The sequence below is a fragment of the Falco rusticolus genome, chromosome 5, assembly GCF_015220075.1.
Source record: "Falco rusticolus isolate bFalRus1 chromosome 5, bFalRus1.pri, whole genome shotgun sequence".
NCBI classification, from domain to species: Eukaryota; Metazoa; Chordata; class Aves; order Falconiformes; family Falconidae; genus Falco; species Falco rusticolus.
In genome coordinates, this window is record NC_051191.1 from 36,807,246 (window position 1) to 36,826,688 (window position 19,443).

Sequence of the window (19,443 nt, forward strand, 5' to 3'; positions counted from 1 at the left end):
CCATAGGTGATCACTGTAATAACAAAAAACATGGTGTATTCTTTGGTATTTATGTGGGTATCTCATGTAATTTCATGAGGTTGCTTGCTCTTTCCCTCTCCCTTTGGATTTTTACTTCAATTGCAGGTATGAACTCTATGCACAATACAGAGAACCTATTTAATACACAACAGTTGTTCTCTCACATGCAAGTGGTTTCTATAAAGAAACCATCCATCACTGCTATATAATAAGCCACATCTTTTGCTGAATGGTCTGTCCTTGTGAACTGACATGTGGGGATAAATAATATCCACTGTAAAACAGGGAATGTGCAAATACCAAAGTTACTCCTGGAAGAGTTATTAATTTGAGATAAAACTATTAAAACTGCCCAGATAACTTACGAATCCAAATCCCATTTTCAAAAGGAGGTGAGTTCTAGAACAGTGAAAAGTTGTAGATGCCTAACCAGCATAAATAACCTACATGCTAATGTGGCTGCCCCAGACTATGTTTTAGATCTTAACCCCTTCTCCTGTCCCATATGAGCTGCACGCTCATACTTCCCTCAGTGACATTCCCTGGGCTCATATATAGGATCATCTCAGACTTTTGAAGCTCATTCTTACTTCCTGCATGGATTAGTCTCTTTGAAATATCTCCCTTCTCCCACTGGTGACTGGTATGAGAACCACTACGAGAGCTCAAGACCCATGATGTGCTTCACTGCCCACCAAACCAACATAGTTCCTAACTAGTCAGGAATTGGTAATTGATTGATCATAGAATCATAGAAATGGTTGGAAAAGACCTTTAATATCATCAAGTCCAACTGTTAACCCAGGACTGCCAAGTCCACCACTAAACCACATCCCTAAGCACCGCATCTACATGTTTTTTAAACACTTCCAGGGATAGTGATTCCACCACCTAACTGGGCAGCCTGTTCCAATGCTTGACCACCCTTTCAGTGAAGAAATTTTTCCTAATATCCAATCTAAACCTCCCCTGGTGCAACTTGAGGCAGTTTCCTTTTGTCCTATTGCTCAATGATGATATGTCAAAATCAACGTTTCATGAAAATATTTTTGATTCTGGAAACTTTTACCATCCCCAGACTGAAGCTTTCTTGGCAGTCTTGCAGGCTCAAGTGTCCCCTGGCAGCACCTGATGGGCAGCACAACTCTGGGTCAAGAGCCACAGCTCCCAGGCTCTGCTGCAATGCAGGACACATAGCAGGGGTGGAGGCCCAAGAAAAAACTAGACTGAGGGGTTCTTATGCACCACACATCACAGGAGCAGTCCAGGGGATGCTGTGGGGTCACATCTGACACCATTGCACTTCAGACTTGGCAGCCACCTGAGAAGACAATCCCCCCACAGTGAGCATATGTCTGCTGCGTTTGGTTTCAGAAAAAGTGAAAAAAAAAAATGTTCTGAGCTTCCCAGAACAAAATATTTTCAGAATTTCATTTCCACAGGAAAGGTAAAACTTTTTTAAGTTTTATTCCAATCCAGAAAGAAAACTGTCTGAAAATGTCAGGATTTCCCACAGAAAGAAAATGCCAAGTTTTGACCCACACTACCCTTAAGTTATTTTTTTTTAAAAAATTTTTTTTAATTTAATTATTCAGTCTCAGAGCATGGATTGTTAAATATTCTGTGGAAACTGTAGTTTCAGAGCCCTTGTCCCTTATGAGGACATTTCAAATTTCTGCACCAACATCCTTCACCTGGAAATCATCTTATCTGTATGTCCCACCCCACGACTATGTGTTACACTACTGTGTTGTGGGCTATTTCTGTCCAAATATGGAACTCCGGCAGGAAAAGGAATGTCAGACTATCTGTTTAAAATAGAATTAAATGAAATTGTAACACGCGCCAAAAACATAATAATGTGCAAATAGAAAGGACCTGTGTTTCTCTGGGCACCAGAGAGAATTGGCTACACTTTTCCTGATAACATAGAAGGATGAGGTATGGTCAGGTCCTTTTGAATGCATCCTTATTTTCTCCTAGCATGGAGTGTGGCTCCCTAGCTATAGGTGTGGGACCTGATTCTCTTCTGCTCGATCAGGGACTCTCACTTGCTCCTTGTAAAGCAGCCCCACAATGCTACTTAGGCTGCATGGGGACATTTTATCTTCACTTGCTACCTCCATGCGCGAGTGAGTCTGCTGGCCTGCTCAGAGAAGGGTGGCTGATGGAAAGTTGGAGAGCGACCAGAAAGCTGGAATTACTAATTTCTAATGCTCTGAAAAAACGCCAATTTTCAAAAACACAGAAGGCTAGAAATAAACAAGAAATTATAAACAAGCAAAATCCTTTCCATTTCAACTATTTCACCTGAAATTTTGCATACTGTCTTTCAAGCCGGCAAAAGGCCCTGGCTTCTCCTGCCTTCCTTCCTCAGAAGAGGAAGGAGCCCAGCCCTACAGAGGACAACCTTATTCACCAGGATGCAGAGCTCTGCTCTCAGCAGTCACAGTGAGCTGCCATTCCCGCTGGCCAATATGGACTCCAAGCATCTCCTTTCCACCTCAGCTGTATTCTCCACATTCCTGGTTCTGAACCCCTGTGTCATGGTCTGCAAGATAAGAATGTGGAGATATAAACGCAGAATAACTTCATCCCAGCTGAAGCCACAACATTTTTCTTTCTCCTTAATTCAGGAAACAGGATATTCCAGTGGAGGACCTGGGTCTCATCTATTTATCATTGTTGTTTGGACATAATCACATACTTTCAGTACAGAAGATCCAGATTCTTTTGTGGACCTTCCTAACAGGTCTTAACTCCCAACTTCTTGATACCTGCAAGTGAGTAATTCTGCTTGCAATAAAATATAATCTCCCAAGAGGACCTCTGATCTTAAAACAAATGCTGTTTAATTCACCACTCATTAGGAGAGTATCTGGATTGATTTATTGAGCACTTCTGACCCCAAATCTTTTGAACAGCATTCCTTCACGATTAAATAGGGAATGGATTTGGGCAACACTTCTGGCAGACAGACTGGAAGAACACAAGTGATTCTTAAAAACATTCATATCACGTAATGCAATGTAAATATTCTACATGTTGGCACGCACTTGGCACAGGCCAGAATGGATACATTTTCCAACCAAGGCTCAGGTAACTTCTGTAGTAAATATGGCCAGAACAATTCATTAATTATACATCTGTGGATGTCCCACATTTGTGTATTTTAGAAATATACAGCCACATTCAATCAATCAGAAAAATGGCAATATCTTTGGGTCCAAAGTAAATCAATGTTTTTGGTAAGTATATGACAGGCTGGGGCAGCAGAAAGCATTATATCCTCTAGGGAATTGGTTTCAGCTTGCTGCTTAATATTCAAAGAACAGAGAAATGGAAAGAAATATCCAAAAAGTCTTTTATAAGTGACTGGCTACAGACAAATGCTTTCTAGATGAGAACACCAAACTTTCTTCCTAGCTGTACCCAAGTAGTTGCAAACATGAAGAATTACATGGCCTCTGTACTTTGAGCATGTAAACAAAAAACATTGAACCTTGTAATAAGAATGAAGAATGCAAAATATAACCTCCTGCCATATGCCTTGCCATTCTCATTTTGCTGTAAAAGCGGAATGAAGCTATGGTTGCTGCATGGAATAGGCTGTTGGCTGCCTGCCTTTTTTGGCCAATGAAAGTATATGCAGTAAATGTGGTATGTGCCTTCCCTTCTTTCTGGTTTCTGGTTAACAGTAGAGTGCAGTATCTGGCTTGCCTCTCCTTGCAGAGATCCAAGAGCAGAGAATTTGCCAGAATATTTGCATCTACATAAATCATTAAGAACAAATGTTGCTTTAGGTGCCACTCGACTCTAAGCAAGGTCATCGGCACTCACGACTTTATCAGAAGATTCCCAAAAAAGTGAGCTATATCTTTAATCAGATCTCCTGTTTGCGGGAGACTAAGAAGCTGGGGAAAGGCTTGATTACTGATTTTTGAAGATGTAGACTGGGGTTTATCCCAACTGACTTTAGGCACCTAACTGCCCCTTTCTGGTGGGCTCCCTCTGCACTTAGCAGACAGCAAGGGCTCCTTCAGACAGTGAACTAGATGATAGAAGGAACTTACAGTGATTAAGGTCCTGAAGTAGGTGCCTGTTGCCTGAAGTTAGCAAGAACTGGGCAGAAAAGACCTACGATGTTGAACATGTGGCAACAATAAGGGTCTGACAGCATAAATAGAGGATTTTGCTGTGTGATGTAGGTATTTTCCTGTAAGTCTGCTCCATCCAGAACATGCAGAATCAAAGTTTTCTCAAAAAGGGGCATTGCTGGGCTGGCTCCTCTGGCTATTGCATGGTGTGTCAGAAGGGTTGGAGAGCAGCATCCCTTACTCCATGAGCACCCGCATGTCTGGGAAGGGTAAGCTGGTGGGACAGGTATGGACATCTCATCAGGCTTCCCTGCATGCAGGCTCTTGAAATGAGATTGGGCTGTCCTCATTGAACTGTTGCTCCCAGGAAAGCTGACCCTTCCACAGGCAGCTCCCCAGGGCATCCCCCATATCATGAAGTCGGGCATGGTCCCAAGCTGCTTGCAGAGGTGGGTGCCATGTGGGGCAGCCCACGTGGGTACCATGAGGGGCAACTCACCCTGAAGTGGCCAGGGTGGGTGGTTATGAAGCTGGCCATGCTTTTGGTCCTGCCATGGCATGCCCTGCTCTGGCACGGCCAGCAGGCTCTCTCCTGAGACACAAGCAGGAGCCTCGGCAGAAAAGAATGGAAACTGCCCATCTCCGCTCACTGTCTCATCCAGGGAACAGCACTTCTCCATAGTGCAGGCAGGGGAGGAATCCTTCACTCAGTAGGACCTACACACCCAAAAGCAACACAAAGCCATTAATGACCTTGCACTGCTAACAGGTGACAGAAAAACTTCATATCTTACACCTGCTTGCTGAAAGCGCACTGAAAGTTGTTCACTCTTCTGAAACCTTTCCAAGGGGCCACACAAGTGGCAAGCCGAATAAAGCCAGAGACAGCCAGATCTGCCTTTCGCTTGGGCCTTCTGGATTAAAAAAGATGTGGTACATGAAAGAGCTCTTTGAAGTCACTGATGTTGATGCTGCAGCACATTTGGGCGAGTGCAGAGAATACCACGGCTCACGGTGTCAGGAGTCAGGGGGGCCTTCCTCCTCGCACAGGGAGAAGCTGAGGATATCTGAGAGCTCTTTCTTATATACTATATATCTATATTCAAAGACCTGGGTAAATTTAGATTCTGCTGAAAAAGGAGAAGGGTTCATGACACAAGGCTGAGGGAAGAACAGCATCTGTCGCTTTGCAGTGGTGCTGCATCCTGTCTTGGAGATTGGCTGTGGTGTCAAACCCACCTTTCCCTGGGTGGCTGCGACAAATTATTCTGAAAGCAGCATAGTTTTGTGACATCGGAAAACGTTCTCCGCAGATGCCAGTGAGTGGACTTGTTTTTAACCTAAAGAAAACTTGTGATGTAGGGTCTCCAGAATAAAACATACAAGTACCTAGGGTAGGTAGCAATTTTAACAGCAATTCAAAGAGCTGCCAAATGACCTTTCTTCTATTGGTGGTGAAACAATTTGGTGTGCTAGAGATGGAGTCTTCCACAGAGATTTGTTGTAAGGTAATTAGAAAGAAAGGGAAAAAAAGCATCATGAAAAACTGATAAAGAGAAAACCATCAGCTTTGTGTCACGTCCAGAGCCACTGGAAAATCCACATCATAAAACAGACTGAGAGTTTGTGTAGTTGGTGGAACTTTCCTCACGTTAGGGTATATTTTAAGCATTATTTAGAAAAAGAACGTAAAGTGTCTCAAGCCAAAAGTGCAGCAAAGAAAAAAAACCTTGTCTCCCTTCTTCTGTCAGACCAACAGGCAATCATCTCACCGCCTTGCCCCAGCTGAACACCTCCAGCTACTGCTCTCCAAGCTTTAGGACAAGCAGGTGGAGGAGACCAGTGGCACTTCTGGGAGAGCAAATGGTGCAAAGGATGGGAGCTGGGGTGATGTAGCAAGGTACTGGCAAAGGAGCAGGATGGTGCTTGTGGGGAAGATGGAGCAGGAAAGCCAAACAGTGAAGGAGGTGCATGATGTCATCACTGAGCCCCTTACCCCTGTCATCTTCCAGTTAAAAAAGGGAAATTTCTGGGGGAGAAAGCAACCCAAAGATTAATCCAATCTGTCCAGCTGGAAGCATTTCCCTGTTCATAAAGTCATGAATACTTCTCAAATATTCCTGTGTGATTAAAAAGAGGAAATGCAAATACTTTATGAGCTTTGGGTTATGGGATTAGGCACGTAATAGTTTTATGGGCCCGATCCTGTCTCAGCAAACATGATGGGAGGTCAGTTATCAAGCCACAGGGGGCAAGATAAAGCTCTATATGAGTTGCTATTTTTTACTTTTAAAGTTAGTCTTATTGGGCCCAGCCCAACTTCAGCTGAAGTCAATGAAAAGGCTCCTGCTGACTTTAATGGGAGTTGGATTGGCCTTATTCTCCTTTGTTAAGTAAAGTAATTTTAAAAGGTCAAGAGGTGAATTAAAAGAAAAAGAAACAACTACATTGATAAGCTTTATTCAATGTGCACACCTTATAGAGAAGAAGTGTTGTCTTAGCTGGTGAGAATAGTTCAAACTAGTCCTTGCAGACTCTGGCAAGGATAACAAAGTATGGTTTTACTCAAAAAAACCCAAGTGGAAATGAAAATTGCTGAGTTTTGATTTAATGATCTCTCAGTGGCTGCTATCTGCTCAATTTACAAATAAAACAAAAGACACCAAAGTTAGAGCCTAATCTCAATGAAACCAACCTTGTGCTGGTACAATTCCACTGAATTTAACAGATTTCTCCTTGATGTTTCAGTGGATTTCTTCTTGATTGGCACCGGTGAAAGAGCTAAAATAAGATGTTGTGTTTCTAATTGCTATGGCTACAGTTTGACTTGGGCTATGGACATCTTGCTCTGATTTCAGTACAGTCGCTCCTCCACCAGCAGCTGAAGCAACTTGTAGCCAAAGTGGCAGGGGAAAAATTAGGAGGAGAAGAGGATTAGTTAATGAATCTGTTGATGGTGCAAGAATGAGTGTGGATGCAGCTATTTTCCAAATGCTGTCTTGGCTCCAAAGAACTATGACAATCAAAAGGAGAGAAAAACCTACAGGGTATTTTCAAGTTGTGCTGTGTGAACCTTCTGGGGTTTGACTTGCACTCTGGGTCCTCACCAGCTCCAAAGAAGCAGACCACAGGTTTTATCACCGTATTCAGCAGATAAAACTATTGAATGAAAAGTTGCTATTTTTACACAATACCTTTTCAGAGTGCAGTAGCATCATAAATTATAGACCTGTCTCCCTCAGAACAGCTCTCATGCACTAGCTGTCGGAAGATGCTGTTGGCAATCAGCTTCACAAAATTTTTCTTTTCCAGATTATCCCTCTTCCAGGACGCGTTTTAGGATCCAAAGAGTATAAAACATGCTGAATTTCTTGGGAAATGGCTGAAGGAGTTTGGTTTTGATTTCTTTGCATTGTCCTTGCTAAATGCCTCATGCTGTGAAATTCAGATGGTCTTCTCTGATACAGGCAGTAGCTATAGGAAAATTACAGTGTATCCCCCCCCCAGTTTATTGCCATTTTATATATAAAAAAAATCTCTACCAAGCTGAGATGAATCAGAGCCATCTTTCCAGCAGATGGTTAAAACTAAAGGGAGAGAAGGATGGCTTCATTGGGCTAATCCAAGAAAGAGAAAAGCCCTCTGAGCAGTTCCCTTTTGAGGCAGGTTAACAGCCCTGCGCTCAGCAGGTTCTGACCATCAATGAACTAACCCTTTCCTCCAACCTTGCCTCCCGCTGGGCAGGAATTCAATGCATGAGCAGAGGTCAGTGTTAATGCCATCTTGCTAAAGGCATCCAGCTTTCATTCACAAAACAAACCACTTTACTGGCTTCAGAGGGAAAAGTAAGTAACCCAGGAGAAAAAATGCGCAGATTTTCTATTAAGTGAGAATCAGTTTACGGTATAATATCAGTCGCAAAAGGGTCGAATCAAACATTGTTATAATATATCTTTAAGGCAGCTTCTTAAGTGAGAATCAAGGAAAGATTATTTTGCCCATGTCTAAGCTTAATGGCACACTTAGACAAATAAGATGAGAAACTACAGCTGCAGCGAACACTTGTGCTGCCTGTTGCAGTTTACAGAACAAACATTTGGAATCTATCTGGCTAATCATGATATATTTTTCATGTGATCATCTGTTTATGCTTCTTTGGTTTATATTTCTTGGGACTGGGCTGTGTGCCAAGGGGCTGGGGGCTGGAGTCAGCAAACACCCTCCCAGCCTCGCCAGACCCTCAGCAGTACCCTCAGCCACAGCTGCTCCAGCCTCACCTCATGGGAACAGCCCCCCCTCAACCCACCCTGCCAATCCTTTAGGATGCAGTGTACTTGGAGCTACATGGCTTAACCCCTCCTTTTCTTCCCACAGCCCCTCTTGCACTGGAGCCAAGGACCGGGCATGCCTATGTAAGAACATCTGCATATGCTGTTTAGTGCACATTTTAACCAAAAAAATGCATGGAGCCCTGTGGTAGCTTGACTAGCAGGCAAGGCCACTGATGGAGGCACATGTTTCTGCACTTGTTTCCAAAAAAACCCTTTTTTCTTGTGTGGTTTGTGTTCACCAGCCCGCTTGGCCAGCAGCATGAGGGACTTGCCATGGCTTCCCACTGAGCTGGGGGAGCTGGGGTGGCCACTGCCACTGTGTTCCCAAGCCTCTGCACTGTCATCCCTGCACCAGACCACCTTCTCTTTCTGTGCGTGACTCCCACAGCTGTTTCGCCAGCTGTTACCTTCATCTTTCAGCCACGTGCATCTGCAGAGGCTGTGCTTTCCAGCCTGGCTATCTGCCTTGTGCCTCCCCATCCACAGCCCCACAGCCTGCTTGTGCCCCAGGGTCCAGGGCTGATTTCTGCCCTCCCAGAACACAGCCAGCAAGACCAGGCTGCCCCAGTCAGAGGCTGGCCCAGGTCAAGTTGCTGGTAGTGCTGCTTGTGCCCACCACAGCCCCCATGGCCTCCACACACTAGATGCAGCTCTCTGAAGCACAGGTGAAGCAGCAACCTACTGCTACTTTGACATCAAATTGCCAAAGCTGAAGAAACAAAATCAGGGTGAAATTTCACCTAAGCAGCTTTTAAGATGCTGGAAAAAGGTCAGCTGCATGCAAGATCTCCTGTTTGTCTCCCATAGAGGGAGCACAGATTGTCCAAAAACCACTGAAACAGATGCACTTCTGTAGCCATTGCAGAATTAAGAAGTTGAAGTAACCAGAAAACAGGCAAATGATGGCCTGTGCCTCCAGCTCAAGGAAAAGATGATTTTTAGAAGTGTTGCTGCTGCTTGTCCAGCCTCCAGCTGCAATGCAGCAAAAATGTGGTCTCCTCGACACTGCAGTACTCCTGCTGGGTGTTGGCAACAGACAGGAGGGTTCCGAGCAGCACCTTAGGACAGTTCTAGTTTTAGCAAAGGGGTAAGCAGCAGAGTGGCTGGGATCATCCTGTACCTTTGCAAGCTACAGCACTTCCTTGCAAGCTACAGCACTTCCTTGCAAGCTACAGCACTTCCTTGCAAGCACAGCACGACACTTCCCTGCAAGCACAGCTCTGTGTGTGGAGCCCAGGAAAGTACACCAAGGAGAAGGAAATGAAGAATGAACCTGGATAAGGCCACAAACACGTAGCTCCATAACAATGACCTACACTTACATGGTTACCCTGCTGATGGTCACTGAAGCTACACACTTCCCTGATTAAAAGGCAAATAAAAAACACATCAGTTCTCATACAGCAGCCATGCAGCCTCAGGACACATGGTTTGTCCAGCAGATGCGGGTCCAGTCCTGGAGGAGCAGAGCTGACCTCAGCCTCCAGACACTTCAGCCCTGAGCCACCTCAGGCTCCTCACAGCTCATTCACATTGGGAGACCCAGGGTCTCCTCCAACCCAGAAAGCAGTCAGGCTGTGGTTTTGGTTCACAGTGAGGAGCCCTGTGGGTTTTTTTCTTTTTTACTGTTCAGCTCCATTTCCCAGCTACAGCTGCATTTGTGCAACAGTCCTGAAAGACTCCTGTTGCCTGGAGTGGGTGGACGGGGTGAGAGAAAGCCAGGAGGACCTCAAAGGCACGCACTAGGTGCCCCTGCCTCTTAACATTTCCAGCCTGCAACCACATACTCTCGAGCTGCCACCTCAGCAGCTCTCCCAGCAGCAGCAGAGGACTGCAGGCTCGCTGCACAAGCAGCCCTCCCAGGCAAGGCACTGGCGCAGGGGCGTAAGGGCTGCAGTGTGGCTGTGCCATGAGTTGCCCAGAGGTGCTCGCCCTGGCTCAGCCGGGCTGGGGGCTCCTGGGGTTTCTGGCTCTCCCAAACGGAACTTCAGACCTTGCCCTTCACCGCAACAGCAGCTGGAGAACCTGTGTGTCCTTCTGCACACACAGACACCGTGACTCTGGTAACAGCAGGGGCTGCTATGCCCACTCTCCCAGCACTGCGGGATTTTGCAGGATGGACATCACTTTGGTGCCCAGAGGGCCACAGGCCAAAGCTGTCTCATCTGCTCTGACTCCTGGCAGGATCTGAGCCATTGTATGTGGAAAACAGGTCCTGACATCCCCTCACTGGGGAAAAGACAGCAGAAGTCCCAATACATAGCAGCCTGCTCGCCTGGAGACAAATGCATCTGTACTGTTCTAATGCCTCAGAGCTGAAAGCAGGTCCCATGCGGCTGGGCGTGATGAAGGATGGGGGCCTGGGGGCCTGACACACATGGCTCTGCAACCTCTGTGGCTCCTGGCAAAGCCTGAAAGGGCAGTGCTGCAAGCGGGACTGTCACGCAGAGCAGAAGGATGTTAAATCCCTGGCTCAAAAGGGTGAGTGAGCGTTTCTCTGTGCAGTCTCTACCTCCTTGAAGATGTTTACTTTGCTCCTTGTGCTTCCCCTCTATTTCCTTCCTCTCCATTTCACACCGCTAATACGTTACACGTAGGCTAACACTGAAACTGAAGAATTGAAAATGCAGTCTCAGCAGCAATATCCCTCGAACTGTGCTAGGAGGAGAAAAGTAAGGTAAAGCGGGTGGCTGAGAAAGGGAGCAGTGTGCTTGTCTGGTTGGTGGGTCCCCACAGGGAAGCCCAGGTGTGATGGGCTCTTCCTTCTTTACATCCCCATGGCATAGCATTGAAGTCTGTAAGAATACCCTGCAGATGCAGCCAAACAAAGCCACGCAATCAACCCTTTGTCATCAACTGCCACCAAAACTACTGGTACGTGTCCTCACTACTACGCAGCGTGGCCAAGGAGTAAGACAAGGAGGTACAGTGAGGAACACGCTGGCTGTCAGGGGGAAGTCCTCCTCTCAGGCTGGGATTTCCCAGTTCATTTGCTTTTGTAAAGAAATTATTTTTCATCATGCTTAAAGTCGGTTCCACAAAGTAAATCCTGTTCTTTGTTGTTCACTAGCATCACTGAGTCTTTTGGACAGGGCCTGGAGGCCTCTTCCCCGTGTTGAACATGTTAAGTGTCATGAAGGCGGTGGGGGTGGCTGAACAAGAATACAGCTGACTGCCAGAGAGGCTGGTGGTTGCTGCACTGGCAATTTTTCCTTTCACCAGTCATTTTTAGGCAAGCCAGGATGTTCCCTTCTCTTAACTCCTGGTCTAAAAGTACAAGCTCCAGATTGCTTAATATTCTAGGTGTTGAGGGAATTTGAGATTCCTGCAGTGGGACAAATGTCTACAGAAATTCTTTGTAATATTTGAGACTTTCTGTAATACTTGAGTGGATTTAAAATGTCTTTCTCTTTACAACAGCAACATGAGAAAGCACAAAGCCTCACATATCTGATGATTGCACGAGTGGGATTTTTTGGGAGGGGGAATTACTTCAGTCTGATCTTTCTCCATTATTTTTTATTTAACTATGCATTCCTCAGTTCAGCTTTACTTAAATGAAAAGTAGAAACAACAAAGTGGCCCTTGCGTGAGGAACAGCTCTTGGAAGAGACAGTCCCTGGGAGACCACAGGTGCTGGTGGCCTCATTTTATATGACGGCGACTGATATCCACCAGTGTCTGGAAAAACCAAGTCTATCCATACGAAAACCAAATCTCATGTGAAATACAGGCTTTCATGGATCATCTAGTAAAGGTGAACGGTTTTCATATTATATTGAACCCTAGGAAATAAAAAGCAAACTGCACTGACAGGATGCATTGACAGTGCCCTTTCTATGGCAGATTTTTATGTGTTTTCCAGAATCGTTAATTCTCTTACTTCAGAGTCCCTCTCGCTGTGGATTTATGACACATTTCCTGCCTCCCTCCTCCTCATATGTTCCTCCATCTCTCTTACTTGAACTACTTTAAAGTGACACGTTGTCGCATATCCATGTGATGAAAGCAAGCACATAGCTCCAGACCCAACAGAGCGTGTTTCTTTGCAGCTTGGTGACCCCAGACCAGCCAACACACCCTGTCAATGTGAGCACAAATGCAAGGGACAGGCAGAGGGATTCCCACCAGGCAGGGAAAGGCCGCAAACTGGGACATGGAAAGGCTTGGCTTGCATGGAGCAGTCAAGATATTGCTCTTCTTCAACCCTTTGGATGACTGCTTGGGGCTGCCAGATGAGAAGTAAAACTCTTATTGCTTGTACACAGCCCATGATGGTGGCTGTTTTTGACAGTCTCCTCTGGAATAGTTACTCTCCAGTAACTTCTGCTACCTGCTGCAGGTGTAGTCACCTTAAAAATACAAAGTCACCTCACTGCCCATCAGCACTGTCACCAGTGACACACCCCCACCCCCAAAACCTCCCTCCTCACCCTCACTCTAAGCCTAGGGGGCATCTGCTTGCTCAGCCTCAAGTAGCAGGGAAGCAAGGTCAGCATCCAGACCAGAAGCTAAGGGTCTCTCCTGCATGGTCACACATGTCTGGGGACTAAAGCAAGGATGGCGAGTTAAAGGTTCCCTGCTCTCAACATTACTGTCTGACTGACCTCAGATGGCTCATAACTGCTTTTGTGCCTTAGTTTCCTCCTACGTAAATGATATGAGTCTACCTGTTCCCATGGCTTTTAAATTTTTTTCCTTTCTCCCTGTGTTCCTCCCCCATTCTTACAGATTCAGCTCAATGTCCAAGAGCATCTGCATTTGCTAATGTTTTGAGGTTAAATAATTCAAAACATGTTTTGAAGTCCTTCTGCTTCTCAGTGCACTGCATCTCATAGAGGTGTGAGATTCTAGCACCAGCTCCAGACCCACAAGTGAAGTACATCAAATGCTGCAGGAGATCACTGCCTTTGCCCCACCAATGCACATCCCCATTCCCTGCCTAATCCAGGGAATCCCCTTGCTTCATCCCCCACTAAGAAATGTTTATCCTTAAGGCAGCCTCCCAACTCCCTGCAAAAATCAAAATGCAGAATACCTTTACAAATACAGTGCTTGTTAGTGCCCCTTCCCGGGATGTGTGTTCCTGGGTAGCCTTTCCAAAAGACACCTTGAGCAGCAGTAATCACTTGTCCCAAAGAAACAGCAGCACACAGCAACTTGCTGCCTTTACCTTCTGCTGGGCAGAGGCTTTTGGAAGATTTGCAGTTTTAAGGGATGTTTTCATTTACCTTTGAAATGATGTGGCTGCCTCCTGCAGCTTTCAAGAGGCTGCATGTAGCCTGGCTGCACCATCATAGGGAAATTTCCTGTTCCTGGTCCGTGCAACCATAAGTTAAATCTCAGGGTTTCTCTGCATAAATGTGGATCTGCACTCTGAAAAGCTTTATGGTGCCAGAGTCTGGAGTTCCTCTGTTGTGTAACCTCCACTTGCAGGATGCCAATGCTTCATAATGTTACAACTATCAAGGCCCTTTTTGCTACCACCAAGTAAAAAAAAAAGTATTTCCACCATAATGCTTTTCAAATGTTTATGTGAAAATATATAGATCTACTTTTTGATCTACTTGTAAAAGTCCCTGCAAGAATGTGTCTCTAAGGATACCAAAAGTTTTCCAGTGTTACCATGACTCTTAGAGCTTGCTATCTATTGAGATTAGCAAAGGGACAGTTTTTAAAGAGGCCCCTGGAAAAAGATTACAAAACTTCAGAGCTGTATGCTCATACCCTTCCACACCTTTGCAAAGGATTTTAAAAATTTGCATTAGTTCAAATGTGTGTCACCTGCAATAAAAATATTCATTGATAAAAACAATTCAAAGCAAGGCTTGCACAGAGCTCACCAGCAGTTGCCCTGAGACAACAGTGCTCAGCACCTTGCAAAATTAAATTCCTCTCCTGGGGTGAAAGACAGAGCAAAGGGCAAGGCAACCATGTTCTCACCCTGGCTTTTCACAAATGTGCATGAGACTGAGGGTCTAGGGTGGGAAGAGTTACTGTAGGGCAAGCAAGGGTGAGCTTGCATGTGTACACTTAATGTGCATACACACGGGATGCCTGAGTGAGCTGCATGTGTCACACTTGATGAGCAGCTGCCCAGGGCAACCTCGCTTAGCCTCCTCTCTCCCATCCATGCCAGTGGTGGCCTCTTAAAGAATATCTGTTAGAAAGTTATCAATCTGCTTCTGCTATAGACTCCCAGCTTCAAGCATTAAATTGGTTAGGATATCCCTGAGCTCACGTTTGTGCCTGTATCACTGGTTTTAAATAGTACATGTATTTCCATAATTTTGCCTAATCCCTTGGAATCATGTGTGCTTGTGCGCCCCATAACGTCCTGTAGCACTGAGTCCCTCAGAGTAACTCTGTGTTGTACAGAAAGGTTCTGTCTCTTGCTTCCGCTAAACTCCCTGCCTGGAAATGACACTGGGTCCCCTCTAGTTCTTGTCCCATAAGAAAGTGAACTGCTGTTCCCTATCCATCTTCTCAACATCACCTTACAGTAACCTGGTCATCTGCCAGGACACTTTATACACAGACAAAGAAGCAAGGTTTGAGACGGAAACAGTTAAAATCTCACTTTGACAGCTGCATATGTGGGAAGCGGCCTGTTCATTTGGAAGTGTGAGAATGAAGCCCGCTGTACACAGAGAGGTGGGCATTGGTGTGATTTCTCAGTTTAGACCTGGTCACTCCCCAAAGACACTGTTCGCCACCGCTGCAGCAGTTGTAAGGAGCTTTAGAGCAACTTTTTGGGAAAGTTCCTTAACTCAAGTTAACCCACTGAACAGTCTATTTCAATACTATAGCTTTGCTCTCAGCTCAGATCTGCGTGAATTGTGCTTGGGAGTTTAGCATATTAGAAAACCAAAGAAATGGGAGTGAGCCAACCTCTAATTCCATGGAAGCGTCACAGGAGTCCTACCCCCATCTAAAGTAATCTGCTTTCCAGTCCTCACCTCCAAGTTCACAGGTATGCTGTGCAAAGAGGTTCTCTCACCCAGCCCAGGATGTGGCTGTGAGTGCTGCTGAGCTTTGCTCTTTGTATTCTCTTGCCTTTTTCTATAGTGTACGTACTCTACCAAAAGACCAAGGATAAATCTACTTTCAAAGGGACCCTAAAATCTGAGAGAGGGACAGTCTACCTGAAATCTCTTAAGTGCATCAAGGTAGTTGTCACATAGGCAAAGGCCTCTTCCACGTTTCTTGGCCAACTAAAGTTGGATACACATCTATTAACTCAGAGGGACAAATTTCTGAAGTTTTCTCACGTAGATAGCAGACTCTGTCTTTCCTGTGAGCACAGGATGGAGGTAAACACAAGGTGAATGCTGACACCCACCCAGGTTCATAAGTAACTATGGATGGGCTGCACCACAGGGAGTTTGTTGTGCAAATGCCACATAGAGCAAAAGCCAGCTATGGCTTTTGGGAGTCCTTTGGTGACAGGGCTCCCTCAAGGCAGCACCACCTGGATATGAATTACTTAAGCCAGAATAATATTGAAGAGTTTTCACATCATGTTAAACTGATACTATGGAGCTGGTGTAAGTCTTGAGTGCACATGTCTGCTCCAACTCATGGAAGGGACATTCAGCTTTGCAGTCAATATCAGCTTTTCATTCACTGGAGGCTTTCAAGATACCTTTCAAGACATTTTTGAAGCATTAGAAGGGGTTGGTTAGCTGTTTATATAGATGGGGAAAGAGCAGCAGAGCAGTGAAGTCATGTGCTACAGCATAGCAACTTGCCACTCCCTTTAAGGGGGGTGACATGTGGTCCCCACGATCTCCTCCACAGTCCTCCCAGACCCTGCTGATCCTCCCCTCTGCACCTGGTTACCAGATCAAGGGCTCATCTCACCCTGCTGTAAGTCAGTTCACCTCAGCAGTCCAAATTACCTGTGGCTTTATTGCTGGGTTAGTCTTCTGTGACTTCAGACAGCTAAACCAGCTCAACACCAGTATAAAATTATCAGCATGAGGGAACAGTAGGAGCGGAGGGACAGGGGCAGAAGGAGGGGTGCAGGACCACCATCACCCAGCAACAGGCAGCTGGTGATGGGTCAGAGCCACAATCCAGTTTCACCCACAACTATTCCTATTCCCATTCCTGTTCCCCTCCCCTCTTCTCCTCTCCTCTCCATTCACCATCCCTGGTTCACCATCCACCTCGCCCCCAGGACAGCAAGGAGAGCAAAGCATAGGGTCACAGAATGCACAGCACTGCAAAGGGGTTTGCAGGATAAGGCCCTCAGGTGGGAGAAGGGATCTTTTTGTCACATGCAAAATCAGTCTCAAATGTTCTCTGCGGTATTGCTCACACAAATGGCACAGGGCTGCAGAGGCACGGAGGAACCATTCCTGCCATATGTTGTCAGCCGGTGAGAAACTGCAGGAAAGAACGCACATGGCAGCTCCCAGCTGGCCTGGGCTACAGGCATCAAACCTACACACAGCCTTGCGGACACTATATAATTGTCCACAAGTAGGGCAGTCTGAATGGCACCCTTTGAATCACAGACTTTAATGTCTCCGGCAAATGGAAAAGCAGACATCAATAGATGATGAATATAGTGAGAATTGTATTCTAATTGGAAATAAGATGTATATTACCTTGTACTGGATCAAATAACATGATGGATTAAAATGGCTGTGCTGAATAATTGAGATCCCAGTTGTATAATTTTTCCTATCATTTTAAAGTTATGCCATGGAACCAGCAATATTCCACTAATAAAAAAAGGTTGCTCATAAAAAGGAAAAATATCAAAGAACCATCAGTGAACAGAAACATTAGAGAGAAGCAGAATTTTCACGTTCTTCACCCTTTTGTATGTACAAGTACTACTTTACAGGCTTTGCTTCTTTTATAAAATTATAAACACAAAGAAAATCATGATGAGCAAGTAGTGTACCTCATACAAGCACATCAGATGTACGGTGATGCTGAAAATTTTCTCTTTACCTTTCCATCCCCAAGACACTGAGCATGAATTAGCAAGGCTTGATTTGATAACCGGAGTAACAGCTACATCCAGTTGTAAACTGGGCATTCAAAACATAAATATTTATGGGGTTTAAGCCAACTCCATCTGAAGAGATCTCTTTCTAAATCTAGGCGTGAGTAAACAGATTCCTTCGTACTGGGGCTGCTTGTCCCCTGTACCACACAAAGCAAGGAGCTGTAGCCACAGGCACATTCAAAGCCTCTGCATCATATTACTTACTAGTAGCTTGAAATTCAGACTACAGCCTCTTTTAAAAGATAGTATTTTTCCAGAAATGTTTATTTTAAGTTTAGAGCTGTTATTGTTATTTCTTCTCACTGGTGTAAAAGTCCAGTTGGAAGAGTTTTCTTTCCTCTGCATTGAGGTTGAAAATTCCTGGAAAGCCATGACAATATTCAGCATTCATGATTACACAGGCAGACATATTTCATGAAAATTGCATAGGCTTTTAATACAGGATTATGAATGAGCTCTAATGTTGAAATTATATTAGATTGAATTTCAGAACGTATTTAACATATTTCCATACAGCAACCTTGCGATGTCTTTTCAATAACAGTGATTATTACAGGCAGGCTGGTTTTTATGAAAACATTTGTTCAAGGTGGACAAGGCTTCCTGAAAAATGTTGTACATCTTTATGGCTGACGTTTTAGTTGTTTTGAATTAACTTTTTTCACAGCCAGAATGAAACATTTCACCATATAATTCTTCATACATGTCTTCAAACAAACTTGGAGACTTTGCTGTGGATTTTCTAAACTGTAATACAATCTCAGGCATGAAAACTCTTTGTGAGCTGGAGGTGAGCATTTTGTCCCAAGTTATCCTGTTACCCTTAAAATACAAATATTCTTAGCTAATGTCTGTCTTTTAAAGCAGTGATTGCCTCAGATGATTTGAAGACATCTCTAAGTATCACCTTGTAAACCATCTCAGGCTTACTCTTTTACAAGCCTCCTACAGCTGACTGCCTGGCTCACCACGGACCTTGATAAGGACAATCTGTTTGATTGAGTGGAATGGAGTTCAGATTTTCCCTTACTTAATGGCAAACACACCATTTACACATTGCCCAGGACAGCGTATGCATTTGAAAAGCAGAAGTCAGTGACTCACCTTTGAGATCTGCCCGTACGAGCTGTCTCCTTGCCTGTCATCATGGCAGGGCTCGAGGATGGTCCCCTGGACCACTGGCTCAGCCCTGCCATTTTGTCCCCTTCTTCCTCCCTTACACAAAGCAGCAGAGTTCATAGTCCTTTCTCTGGAACATCAGTGATTTAAATGTCATTAGTTTTGAAATGTATCTACTGGGTAAGGCTCAAAGTAACAGAGTGTGCCTTAGGCAATTTATGCCGTTGTCTCCTGGGGTTGCTGGACTTGCTTCTCCATATTCACTCGCTGCCATTAAGAGCACCTATATTATGTGTTACATTCATGCTGCATTCTATTTGCCTTTCATTCACACTGGTGTCAGACGGAAGTAATGCTACAGAAAACACTCAGGTTTTACCAGTGTGAGGCACTGGAAGGCTTTCCCTCAGTCATTAGCAAGTTTGATAGCTCTCAGTAGTCTAGTTTAGCCATTGGAGAAGAGCGATGTGTTTCCTACACTGGTGGCATAAACGCTTCCCTCACTTTTATACTGCTGGAAGAAATGTGTATTTTCAGGGCTAAAACAGTAATCCATTCACAGTATGCTTCTGAAACTAACCCTATTCTATTCACTTCTCTTAAATGGTCAAAACTGTGTAACTGGATGCCACAGGCTCTATACTCCTAACACCTAATAGAGATTCTTTGAAGGGATATTTTGAAGACATTTAAAATAGGAAGCTCTGTGCCCTGTCCTCACTGCTGTTGTGAAACTCTAGGTGAGTCCGCATAGATGTGGATTTTTACTGCAGTTTAATATTTCTAAACAACATTTTGCTGATTAAGAATGGGCTAAATCATCTCAAATTGATTTTTATTTTTGCCCTCT

The 19,443-nt window shown here is 44.8% G+C and overlaps 1 protein-coding gene across 1 annotated transcript in view; it reads right to left on the reverse strand.

The window, feature by feature from the left end:
* Positions 1-1,667: 1,667 nt before the first annotated feature.
* The window catches only part of MSRB3 (methionine sulfoxide reductase B3), a 109,613-nt gene continuing 91,837 nt past the window's right edge, over positions 1,668-19,443 (reverse strand). Inside the window, exon 7 of the mRNA XM_037389724.1 lies at positions 1,668-2,572. Within this exon, the coding sequence (XP_037245621.1) occupies positions 2,468-2,572 (105 nt within the window). The 3' untranslated portion in view covers positions 1,668-2,467. The remainder of the gene's footprint in view (positions 2,573-19,443) is intronic.